The sequence below is a fragment of the Aquarana catesbeiana genome, linkage group LG02, assembly GCF_042186555.1.
Source record: "Aquarana catesbeiana isolate 2022-GZ linkage group LG02, ASM4218655v1, whole genome shotgun sequence".
NCBI lineage: Eukaryota > Metazoa > Chordata > Amphibia > Anura > Ranidae > Aquarana > Aquarana catesbeiana.
Genome location: NC_133325.1, coordinates 646301703 through 646321070, shown reverse-complemented (window position 1 = coordinate 646321070; position 19368 = coordinate 646301703). Strand labels below are relative to the sequence as shown.

The window sequence follows — 19368 nt, the reverse complement described above, 5'->3', positions numbered from 1 at the left end:
TTTGAATCACTGACCCAGAATAAGTATGTGATAAGTAAAGGAAGAACTCCTGATCTGCATAAATGTTTCAGCACTTTGAATATTTACAGCATGCATTTATCAGCATTACAGCCAGCCAGTGTTGCTTCCCATATGGGACAAGTTTCCTTTATATAAAATAGTGTTTCTTAACCAAGGTGCCATGAGCACAGGACCCAATTTGCCCTGGAACAGCGACGTACATAACAAAATATACCGCACTGTCTACACAATAGCAGCCAGCACAAAAGTGTAAAATAAACAGAAATATATATGGAAAATGTGCAGCGCTAAGCAAATAATGATCAAAAATAAAATTGATAGATGAAAAAAGCAATATAAATAGTGACACGTGTTCCGTGAGAATTAATGTCCAAGGTGTAAACAGAAAAAAAATAAAAAAATAATGCGTGGACATCACCTCAGATGATGCTTATTTAGGCGAAACGCATCGGGTTGTTACGCTGATCCCCCATTTACTGTCTATTTTGAAGCACTTGTTTTTGCTCTGGGAAATGTAAGTGCAACTCTTATGTTTACAACAGTAAATATTCCTTATGGAATTACGCTATGTGCCCTGTTCTTCCTCTCTTTTCTCTTTATGGTTTAGCTTATTTGCCCATTCGGTTTACCTGCTTTATCCATCGTTTGAGTGTTTGCCTAAAGACCGTATCCACTTAGTGAGCTTGAATTCCCTGGTCGTCCTGTAAAGCCTGTTTGACCCATCAGGTGTACACCTGTATGAGTCTATCCTTTCTGGTAAGCGACTAGTGCTTTTGGTGGCGGATCATCTATGTTACCTCTGTCACATTTTGCATGTTCACTCAGGAGTTCTGTGGCGGTCACCCATTTATGTTTTGAACTTCACCCTTTTGGAATACATTTGGGGACTTGTCTGTGTCCCCCCCCCTTTTTTTATTTCTTTTTTTTCTGTTTACACCTTGGACATTAATTCTCACGGAACATGTGTCACTATTTATATTGCTTTTTTCATATATCAATTTTATTTTTGATATTGATCATTATTTGCTTAGCACTGCACATTTTCCATATATATATTTCTGCCCTGGAACAGCACCATAAGTTGCCATGGTATGGGCAGGGCTGAAACTCTAGGGCCAGCATGTATGGCATCATTCATTGCTATGTTGATGAAGGCCTACTTGCCTCCACCATAGCAATGCATGACTGATGCAGGGCAGCCTGTATGCACGGCCATCCCCAGCATTCAGGAAAAGATGGAAATCCACCTCCTCCAAACCACCTCCACCTCAGGCCCTCTGCTGCACTGCTGGAGCGAAAAGGTAGGGCTTTGGTGGGACGTAGGGACTGTGCGATTAGGGGGCTTTGATGGGAAGGCTGTGCAATTGGGGGAATCTGTAGTAATGGTTGTCTCTCATGCATAAGGGGGCCTCTGATGTGAGCGTGTGACCTCTGGTGTGATGGGAAGCTTCTGATGCGAAGTAAATATTCATAAAAGGTGGTTGTGTGCATTGTCCCAGGTTCTGGTTTCCATGTTTTTTTTACATTTTGTAGTGGGGAACCTCAAGATTTTGCACACTTTTAAAAGGCTGATACGAGGATAACATCACCACAACAATTTCTAGGAATAAAACGACAACTATGAACAGTGGACTTAAGTTGGTATATTTATTCAGCAACCTTGAAAACTAAATTTACCATCATTGAGAACCACTAACATTTCATTTTGGTCACATTGAAAGAACATAAAATGTTAATTTGTTTTCATTCCTGTATACCATGTTTCAACAGGTGATTACATGGTTTATACTGCATTTTCTATTCAGTGGAGGGCAAAATTGCAAACCTTACTCTTTATTTCACATAGATTCCACAAAATGTAATTACTTAAAATATTCAAGAAAGTCATGTTTAAAGTAAATCCTGTTTAAACCAAAAGTGAGCAGATACAGGATACATAACATTAGCTGGGTTGTGGAGAAATCTGATACAACCTGGCTTCTGGAGTAAAGGAAAAGTGAGCACACTTCCACCAGCGTTTGTCAACACGCATGAACAATTTCAGCCTTGACACAAGCATCACACACTAGTTCCAGGTCAGTAATCCAACGAGTTTAGCCCCAGATTTAGTATGTGGGACCCAAGTCGGCAGCTTCCAATAGAGCCTACATTCCCTTAGTCTAAGTTCACATCTAGGCAGGTCGAAAAAATTTGGGCTCGCCACGAATGCTCCCGCAGTCTGCCTGCCCCCATTTCTTAAATACCTATGGGGCAGGGCCACCTGGCGACATCACCTGTTGGCACCGCCCCTTGTGAGGTCATTGACTGATGCATGCTGGGCCGCCGATTTCACAGGGGGCGATGTCACCAGGTGAAGTTGCTGGTGGCCACGTCCAAAAACAATTAAAGAAAACATCACACAGCAGTGCAGACAGACCGCTGGAGCGTTCGTGATGAACGCCTTTTTTCCCCGTTTTTCCAGTCTGGCAGTGGCGCGATTGATGATGGATGTACATTGGGGCACTTTTTTTTTTTTAAATAAAAAGGAGTTGTCAAAAAACTGTACTGTCTTTATTCCCTTTTACAATGTTTCTGGTGAATGGGTAGCGTACTCCAAACTCACATTGGGCGGGGGGGGGAGAATCTGGGGTAAGGGGGGCTTCCAGATTCCGATAATCCCCCTGCCCGCAAACCCCCACAACCACAGCCCAGGCTTGTGGGGAAGAGGCCCTTGCCCCCATCAACATGGCCCTTGTCCCCCTTAATCATATTAAGCACCAACGCATGGTGTGAAACGCGTTAGTTGTTTTTTCCCTGTCCTCCTTGTGTATGAAGTGACTGTGTTGGATTTTAAAATATTTTTCAATAAAGATGCCTTCAGCGGAGTGCGGCGGTCCAGGATTTTTTTTCTTTTTCTTCAAAATTTTGTGCAGAGCCAGCACCTATGAGTTCTTAATAGGGTGGGTGTTCCAAGAAGTCTGGAGCGGCAATCCCCTTCTCCCAAAGCACACCCTCTTCATGTTGAGGGCATGTGGCCTGGTATGGTTCAGGTGGGGGGGTGCTCGCTCATCCTCTTGCTTTCCTGACCTGCATGCTTGGCTAAGGGTCTGGTATGGATTGGGGGGATCACACGCCATTTTTTCAATCCATTTTTTAGCCAGAAGTTATTTTTTCTACATTCAGCTGTCAGCGGGAAACGCCTCTGACAGCTGATGACTCATTGGTTTATGGACTTCTGAAGGCAATTGGTTCCACTAGATTTTAGTTAGGGGGATTAAGAGGAAAGGGGACTGAATACAAATGCATGCCACACTTGGTTATTTGTAAAACATTTTGAAAACCATGTATTATTTTCCTCCCACTTCACAATTATGTACCACTTTGTGTTGGTCTATCACATAAAATCCCAATAAAATACATTTACGTTTTTAGTTGTAACATTACAAAAATGTGGAAAATTGCAAGGTGTATGAATACTTTTTCAAGGCACTGTACATGCATACTCTGCATGCAGCTGCTCATCCATTCACTCCAGCCTGCAACAGAGCACTCTTGGCCCCATGTCCATATGGCTGATATTTTTTGCAGTGACCATTGATACTTGCAGCTGTTATTAGCATCTGATGAACTGTTGCGCATCCATTCAATCATGTGGATTGGTGTCGCAGATGCCCCTTTGGCCCCTTCCATGCAGTCATCATCTGTTCTTCCATTGTTTGATAGAGGCCATAATGTTGTGAATCCCCCCCCCCTTATCTACTCACGTTAGGAATTTAATGTTGTCTAATTATTTGTATCATCACTGTATATTATTATAATTGTTTTGAACTTCATGTTGCACTAGCCCGAGCCCTGTCTCTTTTCTGGAAGTCCTTTCCTGGTCACACTTGCTCTGTTGCTCCTTATTTCTGGGTGAACATGTGACTCCCCTGGTGGGGCATTCCCCTTCTTCCGGAAGGCCACCCCACACTTGTATCGTTTATGTTTTGGGCAATCCCGCCCATTTAAAACATACGCACGCTTGCGTCCCAGCGTGGTCTCACTCGCCTCTGGTGGCTTCCGGGTTGGGGAGCTCATAAGTGAGCTTTCGCCCGCCGGTGAGCATCGTGGATTCTTTGTGTCTCCAAGGAGGGATGCTCAGTTGAACCATCCACTTAGGTAAATATTTTTTCACTAGCCTTGGCTGTCTGCTGTCATTTGGCACTGTATAGCGCAATGTCACTTACTGATAGAATCTTTATTTGCTCTACGCCCCCAGATCTGACCGGCCGGACCAGGATCTGCCTGGACGCGTAGAGCATGGATTGCAAACCTTCTTTACCTGTTTGTTTCCTTATGTGATCATTGAAACAAGCCTGTGACAATTTACCCATGCTCTACATTTCAACAGTTTATCTTTTCTCATGAGAGACTAGCATTAAACTTCCCTTTTTCTCCCCCCCCCCCACACACACACACACACACACACACACACACACACACACACACACACACACACATTAGGTAGTCCTTTTTAAGTATATACTTACTGCTTTACCACTACTACTTGACCTGTTTTCATTCTTCCCTCTCCCCTCCCCCCCCCCCCTCCTACTTCACTTCACTTATAAATAAACATCCCACAATGGTTCGACAACAAGGTAAAGTGAACACAAAATTAATTACTTCTCCAAGAGGTGAGCAGACAGAAAAAAAAAAAAAAAAAAAGTGTATGTATGTATATGATTTTATTAATAAGACTCAATTATCAATGGGAATTCACACAATGGGACAAAGACACTCATAACACCTTAAACAGAATATAGCAGGAGACCCCAGTATCAGGTTGGTTTGAACCGATTATGTTAACATCTGCTCTGAGTCTCACAGTCTAAAGCAGTTATTGCTGGTTTGGGCATAGAGGCCCTACATATGAATCCTGGTCCTAGATTCCCAGAGTCTGTGTGTTGTGGGGAGACATGGACTTGAATCCGAAGCAAGACCACTCCATGGGTCCCCCAGGCACACACCTTCCAAGAATAGAGTCCCTTAAAAAGCCAGGGCCCATAGTCAGTAGGCAAGATGCGACCCTGTAGCCCCCTCCAAAAGCATCTGTTCTGGTTGGGTCTGTCACAGCACTTATCAGCTTTTTTCTTTTTAGAAAGCACTTGCCATCTGCCACGCTTCAATGTAGAGGTAGGAATCTCAACTCCGAGCTTGTAATAATGCCCTCTACTCCAAGCATATTAGACTACAACCTTTCTAACTCACTGTGTGAGACCATTTCAATAGGTTGCCTTAATTCAGTGCGTGTTAGATATGTAGCAGGCAACTACTTTTATGTAGGTGACCTTTTTGCTAGTTTACAACGTCAGGTAAATTTAGGCAGGCTTGTACCATTACCGCAGGCCTGTTTTGTTTATTTGGGATTTGAGTGGCAGGTAGTTTATATGCGAGTCTCAGCCAATCATTAAATTTGTTGGGCAATGTCCCAGGATTCTCATATAAAAGCTGAGTCACATGGTCGGAGGGAGTGGTTATTTTGGAGTCTTCCTGGTTGAGCTTGGAGGAGCCAGCCTAGTTCCCGGAGGGGAGAGGTTTCGAGAAGGGTGGGGAACCGGTCTCCATAGGAGGAAGAGACGACACCGTACAGCATGTAGTTGCTGGTGTCGTTGGCCGCCCTTGCGGGGAAGGGAGCGGGCCATAAAGGAGATAAGGGAACAAAGAATCATTGCAGAAGTAGCAGCAACAAAGCAGAAGGAAACTGGGCGATCGATCGTTTATGAGTGGCACATTGACTATTGATCACGTAAGTGAAAGCCCAAGGGAAGGGTACTGCCAGAGGCTGAGAGATGTTGGTACGCAATTCAGTGAGACAGGCGGTGATGGCCTGTGACTTTGGGTTCAGCAATGCCCCGGGATTCCAATCAGTCAAGCGGGAGGAGTTATTCAGAGTGACTTTTCTTTAGCTCAACTTGGAATTACCATGCAGATGAGAAGTAGTGGTAAAAAGGTAGCGGTAAAGCTGCAAGCACACATACAGAGATACAGACTGTTCTTGAAAAGTTCTGCAGATGAAGATATTATTCAGAGTGACTCTTTCGATTATTCTCTATCAAATCTACTTCCATCTTCCCCGATTGAAGAAATCACATAAAGTGATTTCCTATGATCCGCAATGATTCTAGTTCATCCATAAGAGACAGTGAAAAGATGATAATGCAACAAAAGAGCATCTCAAAAGAAGTCCTTCTCCTATCCCAGTTCAAGTTATTTAATAAAGCAAGAGAAAAAGCATTATGGACTGTGTTTCTGAATTTATGGGCTGTGATGGGTTGGGTGGTAAATGTGAATTACGGATATAACAATTATTCAGCCACTCCTTCGGGGGTAAGCGCTACAGATACAACATATTGAGTATTAATGCACAGCAACAGTGTAAATAGGCACTTCAAGTTAGTACTGTTGGAGCCTCTATGAAATCCAATCACATGCACATGATTTTGCTGAACATAGCACTTAATGTTTTAAATATTGTATTGTTTATTTTCAACTATATTATGTTGTGTATGCTGGTGAATTATGTTTTGAAAGAAATATTATAATTGAGCCATGAAGCATTTAATTGTAGGTGTCTACATGTTATCATAGGCGGACAATAAATATAGGATTTATTTTCGATAGACTGTACATAATTAGCATTCATTTTCATTCTCTTCCAAGTAGAAAGTTATCCACAGTTCACCAGATATATTTTCAATAAATTGAATATCACATGCAATGTATCATTGTCTCAGCAACTACTAGTTGCTGAATAGTGTCAAGCAGCTTCTGGTGGAGTTCTCCTTTATGCTAAACGGACAAAATCACAATCTCATTTTTTTTTCCAGAAATACAATTTTTTTATTTTTTTTTCCAAAGTGGGTGAAATGTGTGAGTCTCCAATTTCTTCTGTGATAAAGAAACCTCAATTAAGAGAATGGTACTGCCAAAATCATTAAGAGCCTTCTTTAGAAAGAAATATCCATCACGGCACTATATAAAAAGGGTCAATAAACCCAAAGCTATTTTTTTTATTTTCGAGGTAGACTCCATACACACTATACAACTTTTGTTGTCCGATTTCCTTTAGATTTACCAAAACCATATAGTGCAAGAACCTGCCTCATTGCATACAAATTTAAACTCTTAAGGTTTGACCTCATATTATATCGTTTTGGTAAATCTGAAGGAAACAATCTACAGAAAATTGTATATAGTGTGTATCCAGCTTTTGGCTTATATTCATAAAATTGTTAAATCCGACATTCCCCCGAACATTCACTTTAGGAAAATTATCAGTTTAAATTTTAAATGACAATGACCGATTCACCACCAGTGAATAATTGGTTCAAAGAGAAGTATGGCCAAAGATTTTTTTTTCTGGGTCACAGGAGTGTACGTACTTAGGCAGGCTATACATACAACGGGTTGCAGGAAAGAAATTTGCTTAATTCCCCCCTTCAACACAGACAGTGCTGACACTGTGGAATCCCTGCCGCGGAGCCTTTTTATTCTTCTTGTGGGGGAGGCCATCCTGCCAGGACAAGGCTGTGATTATTACTAGCGCCTATACCAGCTGCTAGCAATAATCTATGTAAAATGTTTTTTCTTTTGAAATTTTCCCCTGGTGATTAATAAAGTATTCTGATATTTGGCAGGCTGGTTGTACCCAAGTTGATCGAACCTGCTGAAATTAGAACCATCTATGGCTGGTCTTATGCTCTCGTGACCCAGAATCAGCAGACAGTGGGCAAAAGCCCATTGTCAGCTGATGTCACAGAGCCAATCCAGGCTCTGGAAGGATCCAGACAATGATCAATGATTGGTAACTGGCTCAGCTTCTCAGTGTGATGCCCCCTCCACAGCCTGGCACTCCAGTAAGCTCTGGAGGGGCAGAGTAGAGGGCGCTGACTGACAAGAAAAAAAAAAAGTTTTTTTTAAAGAACCATTTCATATAATTTTTAATAAAAATAACAAAGGAACCTTTAGAAATGTCTAGTAATGGCATTCAAAAAACAAATGCCTTTAGAGCAGTGATGGTGAACCTTGGCACCCCAGATGTTTTGGAACTACATTTCCCATGATGCTCAAATACACTACAGAGTGCATGAGCATCATGGGAAATGTAGTTCCAAAACATCTGGGGTGCCAAGGTTAGCCATCACTGCTAAAGAGAATTGGAGGGTTTTATTCTTTGCATACTTTATTTTTCTTTTCTTCCCTGGTCTTCTCACGGTGGCCATTTTTACTAAGGGCAAATTAATCTCCCTTTACTTCCTGGAACTTTGCCTATAACTCTGGAATTGCCTCCAGGAATATGTGTCAGGAGCTTGCCAAGATGCATCTGTGAGACCCTGGCTACATCACCAGTGCCTCACTCAACCAGGAAGTTGAAAAACAGTAATTGTAATTCAAAAATAATAATTATGTTAAAAAGGAAGCAAACTTCCTCTGCAAACTGTTACCTATAGGTAAGCCTATAGATATTGAAAATATCACCTAAACCTGTAAATTTTAGGAGATATTTTCAGTGCATGCAGCCAGTGACATCACTGGCACATGCGCTCTGAAGGAACGTGCAGTGAATGGCGGCGCATGTGCGGGAGTGACGTCATCGTAGATCCGGCCAATCACAGCACCAGAGCCCGCGAACCTTGAATGAAAGAAATTTCCATCCAGCTTCTTCAAATTTTCTTGTCACTGTGGTCAGAAACGAATGCGGATTTGAACCTACTAATGATTTTTTTTTTTTTTTTTTTTTATAAAGGAAAAACAAAACATTCTAAACAAAATTCTACTAGTGTATGGCCAGCTTAAGACCTGTATTGGACACCCCCCAAATGCAACTAAAGTATGACTTAAGGGTTTCATGAAAACAGCTCAATGCTTTTTGAGGATGGGTTCATACTTATGTGATCCTGGACACCGCATTGCTGTGCACATCACATGCAATGTCTGTGTGACGCAAATTTAGTCAGCTATATACAGTTTGTATGGCTGAAAATCGCATCACATTCGCATCAAAAATGGTGCAGGACCCTTGTTTTAGTACACACTGGTATTGGATCGCATGAGTGTTCAGACCCCTGCGATCTGATTCCACAGTTCGTAATGCGTTCTGCAAACCGATTTGGGGCTGTCAGTAACTTTATATTGACAACCGCAGCAGTTCGCAGACCTCAGTCTGAACTGCCCACAATTCAGATGCGATATGGGAACCCACACAGGAATTGCGGTGGTTCCCACATCGCACCAGCGTGAACCGAGCCTGAAATGTTTGCAGAAATGACAACTTACATCTCTAGGCTATGATTCAAAAATTCTGTGTGTACAGTACCAAACAAGCTTATTCAATAGAACAAAAAAGTGGTTTACAGAGCAGAAGAATCTATCAAAATCATATTTTATTGATATGGAATCTGTAAAGTAAAAATTTGCTACTAAAGTTATGTTTTTCTTTTTTTGGACATCACGGTTCTTTAAATTGCTTAATGGAATAGGTGTGGGAGATGCACCTTCAGCCTGCTCTCAACAAGCTGTGTGCCTGCATAGAAGTTTTCGTGTGCAAAATAGACAGCAATTCATCCCTATGGGCTTGCGCAATGTAGATGGATGATCATCCATTTAGGCTCCTTTCACGAGGGGAGGATTTCATGTGGAATCCATTCTGATCAGAGCTGAGCGGGCGGATGATACCGTGTATACCCACCTGTCCATAGGGATGCATGGACTACCAAAATCAGGTCCACCTGAAAAACTGACAGGCAGACCTGATTGGATCACCGGTGTGAAAGGGGTCTAACATCCACCTATATTTGCGTTTATTTCCTTTTTAAAAAACACCACAAGACTGAATGTTTTTCCATTTAGACGGATCTGAACGGACGTAAGCAGATATTCATTTAGGTCTGTTTTTAGGAAAGAAACATTTTTTTTTAATTGTACCTTTGTCACCTAGGATTAGTTTCCTCAACAAACAAAAAAAAAAAAAAAAAAAAAAAAAAAAAATTATATAAAATGGATAAAAAAACTGAACATGTGCAAACTGATTCAATATGAATCAATATTCATCAGTTTTTTCTTAGTTAAAAAGACATGACTTAACTGATGACGTTAACTGACACCTGTGTCAAAAGGACTCTAAGGGCCCACACTAGTGGTTGAGGGGTGGTAAAACCAACCGCTTCCCCTTTAGCTGCAGAGGCAGCGTCCAGGAGTGCACACATGCCGGCAAGAGTTACCATCTCATCTCTTTAAACCCGAACACATATTGATTACACAGGTTCTGTGGCTGATTAACCACTTGCCGACCGCCTTCTGTAGATATAAGTCAGCAGAATGGCACAGCTGCGCAAAGTAACGTACCTGTACGTTACTTTGAATTTGCCGCCGTGCACGCGTGCTCCTGCCACGAGCTCCGTGAGTCAGGTCGTGGGTCCCGCGGACTCGATCGCCACTGGGATACCCGCGATCGCCTCACGGAACGGACGAACGGGGAGATGCCGTTGTAAACAGCATCTCCCCCGTTCTGCCTAGTGACAGTGTCACTGATCTCTGCTCTCTGTCATCGGGAGCAGAGATCAGTGACGTGTCACACACAGCCCATCCCCTCTACAGTTTGAACACATCTCTAGTACTGACTTAACCCCTCCCCGCCCCCGAGTGGGTAACCCCTTCACTACCAGTGTCATTTACACAGGAATCAGTGCATTTTTTTTACAGCACTGATTGCTCTATAAAATGGCAATGGTCCCAAAAATGTGTCAAAAAAGTCAGACGTGTCCGCCATAATGTCGCAGTCACAATAAAAAATTGCTGATCGCCGCCATTACTAGTAAAAAAAAAAAAAAAAAAAAAAAAAAAAAAGGAAAATTAATAAAAATGCCATAAAACTATCCCCTATTTTGTAAACACTATAACTTTTGCGCAAACCAATCAATAAACGCTTATTGCGATTTTTTTTTACCAAAAATATGTAGAAGAATACATATCAGCCTAAACTGAGGAAAAAAAAAAAACTTGTCATATATTTTTGGGGGATATTTATTATAGCAAAATGTAAAATAATGCGTTTTTTTTTCAAAATTGTCGCTCTTATTTTGTTTATAGCGCAAAAAAATAAAAAATAGCAGAGGTGATCAAATACCACCAAAAGAAACCTCTATTTGTGGGGAAAAAAGGATGTCAATTTTGTTTGGGAGCCACGTCGCACAACCACGCACTTGTCAGTTAAAACGACACAGTGCTGAATCGCAAAAAACGCTCTGGTCAGGAAGGGGGTAAATCCTTCCGGGGCTGAAGTGGTTAAGGTGGTAATTAAACTCACTTGGTGCCTTATCTGCATTAAATTAGCCTCAGAACCTGTGTAGTTCATACGTGTTTGGGTTTAAAGGGATGAGGTGGCAACCCTAGTTACACCCCGTCGCTTCATGCTGGAACAATTAGCTTATTAGTATCTGAAGGGTCACAGGATAAGTCTTTGACAGGGTAGGCAACCTCAGCACTCCACCTGTGGTGAAACTACAAATCCCATCAGCCTCTGCCTCTAGGAGTCATGCCTGCGATTGTCAGGGTCTTGCAATGTCTCATGGGACTTGTAGTTTCACGACAGATGGAGGGCTGAGGTTGCCTACCCCTGTGACTGGAAGTAACAGGTACAGTACAAATTGATACGCTTCTTGAGAAGAAAAAAAAAAAAAAAGAAAAAATAAAGAAAAAGATATTCAAATAGAAATCCACAGAATATGTAAAGAATGTCCTCATTAAATGGGGCAACTATACGAGACCAACATGCATTCTTGATTTACAAGCAAACTGAACAAGAGGCAAAACTTGTTTCCCCATTTTGGATAGAGTAAAGGGAGGGTTTTATTTTCCACCTATCTGGGAAAATTGTGGTGATTTCACTTCAGTTCTTGTCCTATAGCCAAAAAACGGGAAGCAATAGGAAATTCATCCAAATAGGGAAATTCCTGGGTTTTCAACAGAATTAGTGTCCCCGTTGGAAATATCTCCTCCATTTTCCGTCTGGTGACAACTCAAAATTTCTATTCTCTTTTACTTTGGCTCTCCGTGACAATGGTACACAGGACAGAGGGTGAATCTCTCTAAAAGGGCACATACAGCAATAAATACCTGATAGGTGTTCTAATCCCTCTACAATCTAAAATCTAAAATAAAAAAATTCAGATGTTGAAGCTTACCAATTCTTAGATGTGGTGAATGCATCATGTTTTATTTTTTTTTTTTAGACTCTCCCCCCCACTTTTATTTTTACCTTCTGATCCTGCCAGCAATTGTTACTTTTCAACTTGCTTTAACCGCTTGCCGACCAGCCGCCGTCATTATACTGTAGCAGGTTGGCACGATCCTGCGAATAGCCGTAGCTGTACGTCGGCTCGTAAACTCGCTTTTGTGGGCGCTCCCATTGGTCGAGCCAATCAGCGGGTCTGACGGGCTCGATGTCTGCCGGCCACCCGCGATAGTTCCCCACAGTGACAGAATGGGGATCTGCCTGTGTAAACAAGGCAGATCTCTGTTCTGACAGGGGAGGTCACACAGATTCTGTCACACAGTCCCCCATAAAGTCGAAAACACCTGCAGGGAACACATTTAACCCCTTGATCGCCCCTGATGTTAACCCCTTCCCTGCCAGTGTCATTAGTACAATAACAGTGCATATTTTTTAGCACTGATCACTGCAATAATGTCACCCAAAAAAGTGTCAAAAATGTCAGTTAGGTGTCCGATCTGTCCGGCACAATCCCACTCAAATTTGACAGCTGTGGAGGTGCGGGTGCATAGCCCTGAATGCACACCATCTGCGCTCAAGGCTGTCAAATCGGGAGCCCTGACTGGATCTGTGCAACCGCTGTGTCCCAATTAAAATGAATGGAACTGCCTGCACAGTACATCCGTGCATCACTATGCAGGAAAATACAGCCCTTGTGTTGTCATACACTACACTACAGTACAGTACAGTGAACTAGGCCTAATTCTTCTAGTGCATCACAACACTGCTTTCTCCCCAAACTGATAATATTGATGGCAAATGTGTCCCCATTTTCTTCCAGTGGAACAGAGCCACCCCAATACAGAAAAGGGGGAGAGTTACTAAAACTGTAGCTCACAGAATCTGGTATAGCTGTGTAAATAGCCAATCAGCTTCAAGGTTTTATCGTCAAAGCTTAATTGAACAAGTTGAAGTTAGAAGCTGATTGGTTACTATGCACAGTTTCACCAGATTCTGTGTGCACAAGTTTTAGTAAATTTCCCCAAAGTGTGTTACTGGCCAGACCACTGGGTAAAAAATGAAATAAAAGAAGATGAAAACAGCCTACACATTTAAAAAATGGTAAACTGCAATATATTACCTTTTTATTTTTAAACTTCATATATCACTTTCAGATTAATACCACTTTACGTTTTCACGAATCAACTTTTGTTTAATACTCATCTTCAGTCTCAATATAACCTTTTTAATCGCTTGCCGCCTCCCCACCGTCAAATGACAGAGGGACAGTGCGGCTCCTGTTCTGGGAGAACTTCATAACGGTGCCCCAGGACGGCCGCTATGACGGGGGCGTGCAGCACGGCGACCACGATCTCTGTAGAGAGTTGCGGCTCTTTAACCATGTGATCGCTGCGTCCAATCACAGCTGGTCACATGTAAAATACCCGAGTGCCGTGAATCAGCTCTCCTCGCCTCACACTGACAGTGTGTGGCGAGGAGTGTCGATCAGCAGCAGCTCCTCGCAGAGGAGACCAGGGCACCGATCATCAGTGCCCCTATTACAGGAAAGCCCCACCAGTGCCACCAATCAGTGCGGCACATTAGTGCCTCCTCATCAGTGCCCATCAGCGAAGGAAGGGAGGGGGAAAAAAAAAAAAAAACAACTTATTTTTTAAAAACAAACAAAACCCAGCAGTGATTAAATACCAACAAAAGAAAGCTCTATGTGAAGAAAAAGAAAAAAAAAAATATATATATATATTTGGGTACAGTGTTTCACGACCTCGCAGTTGTCATTCAAAGTGCGACAGCGCTGAAAGCTAAAAAAAGGCCTGGACAGGAAGGGGGTGAAAGTGGCCTGTATTGAGGTGGTTAAATGAATTCCTGCTACCAAGTAATACTTTAAATCGCAAATCCAGATTCATTTCATTTGCCAAAACACTTTTTGATATAGGAGTACGTCATTAAAAGAGGCAAAATTCAGAAGCCCCAAAATTGTGACTGCAATACAAATAATGAACTAACTAGATTGAGGAACATCTAAAATAATGCCTTTCAAAGGTGCACTTTTGCTGTAGCAAGATATCCAACTTCAAATAAAATGAACATAGTACACGTATGTACATGAGCTATGCTAATATCAAGGTTTGCATTCAATAGTCAATCTTACCATCATATGGACTCCTAAAGCTCCTGGTAACTAAGGTACAGAAATAGAGCCAAACACTCAAGCAAACTGTCAAAGGATGCCAGTTAATAAACCACACACGCACCTATTTTAGAGGAACCTGCAAAGAAAGACTACAGCGCGAAGGGTTAACTCTCCACACCCACGCAAAAAATAAATAAAAAAATTAAAGGGTCATTAATCAATGTCTCTTGGCAGCAGAACCCTGCATTAAACCTATCCATTCAGAAGATCCCCTTGGTTCCTAAAGACAGAGGATTTCTAGAATAGACCTGGCACCATTTCACTGCCCCAATTTTGTATTTTGCACTGAAAAGTCTTTGATGAATCCCAAGAGCGCTCACAGCACACGCAAACATTAAAAGAGGACAAGTGGATCTGGGAAGCAATCTGTATTTCACATCAGTCTTAATTAGGCAATTAGTTTAATTAACCCATGTAGTCCATATAGGAAAAAAAAATACAACTGCGGTTAATTGCTTGTGGCCTACTTTATTAGGCAAAAAATGCATTTCATGTATGTGCATTTATTTTAAAAGGTGTAAGGGATTTCCTAGAAAATGGTAAAAGAACAAGAACTGGGGTGAGATTGATAGCAAAGCAGATAGAAAAAGGTAGGAATAAGTTCAGTGTTGGCAGGTAAAGTACTATGGTCCCCTGTTCATCACCAACACAAGTGTAGGGATGAGTGGAGTGACTTCATAGGTGTCATTTTGCCAAACTGAAATCTGCCAATTTCATATAACGAGGTTGGGATGTATGTAGAAGGTGTGGAATCATTAAAAAGGTAAATTACTTTCTGAGAGTATATTTAAAAGGTAGTTTAACTTATTTCTTTTGGTGCCGTTTTTATTTGATCATTATTTGGGTACGGTTTTATATTAATTATTGTAGTTCCCCCCCCCCCCCCCTGCTGTGAAAATGTAAAATGAATAAAAAGGGAAGGGTTGTGTTTTTTTTTTTTTTTTTCCTAAGGGTATATTTAACGTAGTTTTGCTTATTTCCTTTGGTACTGTTTTTATTTGATCATTATTTTGGGTACTGTTTTATATTTATTATTTTACTTCCCCCCCTTACTGTGAAAATGTAAGACTAATGAAGAAAATGTTTTTGTTTTTTGTTTTTTTCTCCTAAGGATATATTTAAGGTAGTTTAGCTTATTTCTTTTGGTGCGGTTTTTACTTGATTTGGGAGCCGTTTTATATTTATTATTTTACAGTCCCCACGCCCCCCCCCCCCCCTTTTGCTGTGAAAATGTAAAAACAAATGAAGGGAAGGCTTTTTTTTCCTCTTAAGGGTATATTTAAAAGGTAGTTTAGCTTATTTCCTTTGGGGCTGTTTTTTTATTTTTTACAGGTTTAATTTAATATTTTTCCCCCCCTTACTGTGAAAATGTGAAACTTATAAAAAGGGAAGGGGTCTTTTTTTTTTTTTCTTAAGGGTATATTTAAGGTAGTTTAGCTCATTTCTTTTGGTGCCGTTTTCACTTATTTGGGAGCCGTTTTATATATGTTTTACCTGTTTTTGTTTTTTTATTCTCGTTTTCTATGAAAATGTAAAACCTAATAAAAGGGAAGGGTTTTATTTTTTCTTAAGGGTATATTTAAGGTAGTTTAGCTCATTTCTTTTGGTGCTGTTTTTACTTATTTGTGAGCCGTTTTTTATTTATTTTACATGTCCCCCCCCCCCCCCCCTTTTCTGAGAAAATGTAAATCTAAGGAAGGGAAGGGTTGTCCCTCACCCCAGGTCTAGGCTAGTTGAAAGGGGCTTCTGTAACCCTCCAGGCCCATTTAAAGCCCATTGCACCCAAAATAAAAAAAAAAACACCCACACTCCTTCTCCATTGACAATTTTTCTAAAATTAAAAACTCTCAATGGTACCACAGGTCTATAATGAGGTATGCCCGGTCTACTAGGATCTCCATAGCGTATGCAACGGGGGGGGGGGGGGAGTTCCCACGTTTCCTCGCTCAGGTCTTGCGCCTTGATGCGCACAGGTCATGGCAATTATCTGTAGTAACACAATCCACAGCGGGATCATAAACAATCGTCAGCTAATGGGACATCATAACACATTTACGACAGACGCTCACCAGGACGTCAAAAAAAGGCAAGAAGGACATGCACAGTACCTTTCATCCAGTCCACCACTTGGCTCGGGGACCATTTACTCACAGGTTCCATAATCAATGCCATATTAAACTTTGCCAGGGTTTGATTAGCCACAGATACCAAAGAGATGTTATGTACAGCCCAAAGCCTTGTCAGCCTCCCAGGCTCTTAGAACTGGCAGCAGCACAAGAGCAAGCTTTGTCTTTTAGCAGACGGTTCTTAGGCTGGGTGGAAAGCAGCTGTGGATGTCAGCAATGCTGGGATGTCGCTGTCCAGTGGTGCTCAGTACATGCTTCCATAAGCAGCATCAGTTCTCATACTGCTGGACAGAGCACGCCTCTCCACACTGTGCACAATGCTGCTTCACACCAGTCACTCCAAGCAGGCAGCCCTTTCTCTCTTCACTCTTTTCTCCCACCTAACACCCCCCCTCCCCTCCCTACATGACATCATCCCTCCACCCCCAGCCACAAAGATTCCACCACCAACTCTTCTGTTTCTTTTGACAGTAGCTCTTCTGTATGAATGCTCCATGGTCAGTCCCTGTTCTTCGCACTGACCACAGAGCAAAGCTGCAGAATAAAACAATTTTAATTTTTTTTTTTTATGCGCACGCCTCTGATTTCAAATATATGTCCTAGAACAAAGAGCGGCGTTCCGTAACCAACAGCAACCTGTTGATTATCATCTCTGGCTGAAGGTGTAATCTTTAAGCGTTTCCTCATCTTGTACATTATTATTGCCTTTTGCAGTATGCTGAGAAATACCGTAAGGGCTCATCTACACTTCATGCAGCCAATGCCATAAAACGCAGGTGATGGCAGTGACACAGAAAGCAATAGTCTGCCATGTGTCATGTTCACACCAGAACGCTTTTACTCTGTGTTGCATAGAAGTGAGATTTTTTTTTTTTTTTTTTATTTGCAACGTGTTTGCATAATATTGCACTGCAATGCACAGAAATGTCCATAAACGCATCAAAATGCAGCGCACCTCTCATCCACAGCAAAAGGTCAGTGGAAACATGCCTTTGAAAAAAAAAATGCAGGAAAACATGCAGAAAAAGCGCATAAAAATGCTCATAAGCATGTACAAAAACCACACAACAACACGCATGGAAATGTGCACAGATGCACTAAAGCTTTAGTGCATCTGTGCACATTTCCATGCGTGTTGCTGTGTGGTTTTTGTACACGCTTATGAGCATTTTTATGCGCTTTTTCTGCATGTTTTCCTGCAGTGAAAACATTTGTCTTCCATGTGTCATGTTCACACCAGAACGCTTTTTCTCTGTGTTGCATAGAAGTGCGATTTTTATTTTTTTTTTGCAATGTGTTTGCATAATATTGCACTGCAATGCATGAAAATGTCCATAAACGCATCAAAATGCAGCGCACCTCTCATCCACAGCAAAAGGTCAGTGGAAACATGCCTTTGAACATTTTAATACAGTAAGAAAAAAAACGTAAAGAGTGCAATGAGCGCCCATAAAAAGCTCACACCGGTGGCCGTGATTATAGTACATAAGGCGCACCTGCTTGTGTGAATGGTCCCTTTGAGTTACCGACCCCGAACAAGAATACAGATTGGCAGTTAAAGCAGATTAAGCAGCTGGGGAAATATTTATAGAGATCTGATAAATATGGGAGTGCCATAAATATAAGAGCAGCTGTCTGATACTACTTATGAGGGGAATGTTGGAGAGAGGCAATCTAAGTGTGTATTACCTTAGACCCCTTTCACACTGGAGGCATTTTTCAGGCGCTTTAGCACTAAAAATAGAGCCTGTAAAGCGCCTCAAAAATGCCTCATCTGCAGTGCCAGTGTGAAAGCCCGAGTGCTTTCACACTGGGGCGCTGCGCTGGCAGGACGTTAAAAAAAGTCCTGCAAGCAGCATCTTTGGGGCGCTTTAGAGCACCCCTCCTAAAGCGCCCCTGCCCATTGAAATCCATGGGCAGTGCCCCCGAAGTGCTTGCGAAGCGACTCGGCAGTGGTGCTTTGTGGGCGCTTTTTAAACCTTTATTCCGTCGCTAGCGGGGATTAAAAAAATCGCCTCTACAACGACAGTAAAGCGCCACTAAAACTAGTGGCGCTTTATCGCTAGCGCGGCTGCGCTGTCAGTGTTAAAGGGCTCTTAGAGTGAGATTAGGAGCCTGTCGTGAGTGTTTGCACGCTGTCAGAAAGAGACTGGGATACCGTTGTCAGAGAGGCAAAGTATGCTAGAGGGCGCACTGGTTCTGTGAGATATCCCAGGGTGCTGGGCTGCCACCATCACCACCGATTCCTGACACCAGAGAGCTTTATTATAGACTGCAAAGTGATGAGAGGCCATGGGCCACAACCTTGTTATCCAGTTCACAGACTGTATGGTGGTAAGAGGTCGCTGGCCACAACTTCCTTACTCATTTCTTAAAAGGATGGTGTCACCTTACCTTGGGGTGCAATTTGGTTATTTATGCCATGTACCCTTAAACCTGAGTACTCTAAGGAAGGAACTTTGGGTCCCAATATTTAATGATAGACTTTCCAGTAGGTGGGGATTAAAGAGACAGTGGGACCTTTCAGTTCCAGTGTTGCCCTTTTAGTTAGGATCTCCCTAGATTAGGGATCAGGTACAAAGACACTTTAAGAGCTCCTCTCGTTGTTTGTGGTGTTGAACAGAATTGTTATCTCTCATTGTCTATTGCCATTCTGTATGTTGCTTTGTGGGCAGCAAAATAAAACATCTAGCCTCTGCAATTAGATGGCGCTGCTCTCCCTTTTTTTTTTTTTTTTTTTTGGTGTGTCAGAAGATGTGGCCTTGCCTGAAAGGCCC

General features: G+C 42.0%; 1 protein-coding gene across 5 annotated transcripts in view; it reads right to left on the bottom strand.

Moving 5' to 3' along the window:
* CNKSR2 (connector enhancer of kinase suppressor of Ras 2) overlaps positions 1–16975 on the bottom strand; it is a 465074-nt gene extending 448099 nt beyond the window's left edge. For all 5 annotated transcript variants that reach the window (XM_073616493.1, XM_073616494.1, XM_073616495.1 and 2 more), the window contains exon 1: positions 16574–16975. In XM_073616493.1, coding sequence (XP_073472594.1) covers positions 16574–16637 — 64 coding nt within the window. In that variant the 5' untranslated portion in view covers positions 16638–16975. The remainder of the gene's footprint in view (positions 1–16573) is intronic.
* Positions 16976–19368: the final 2393 nt, after the last annotated feature.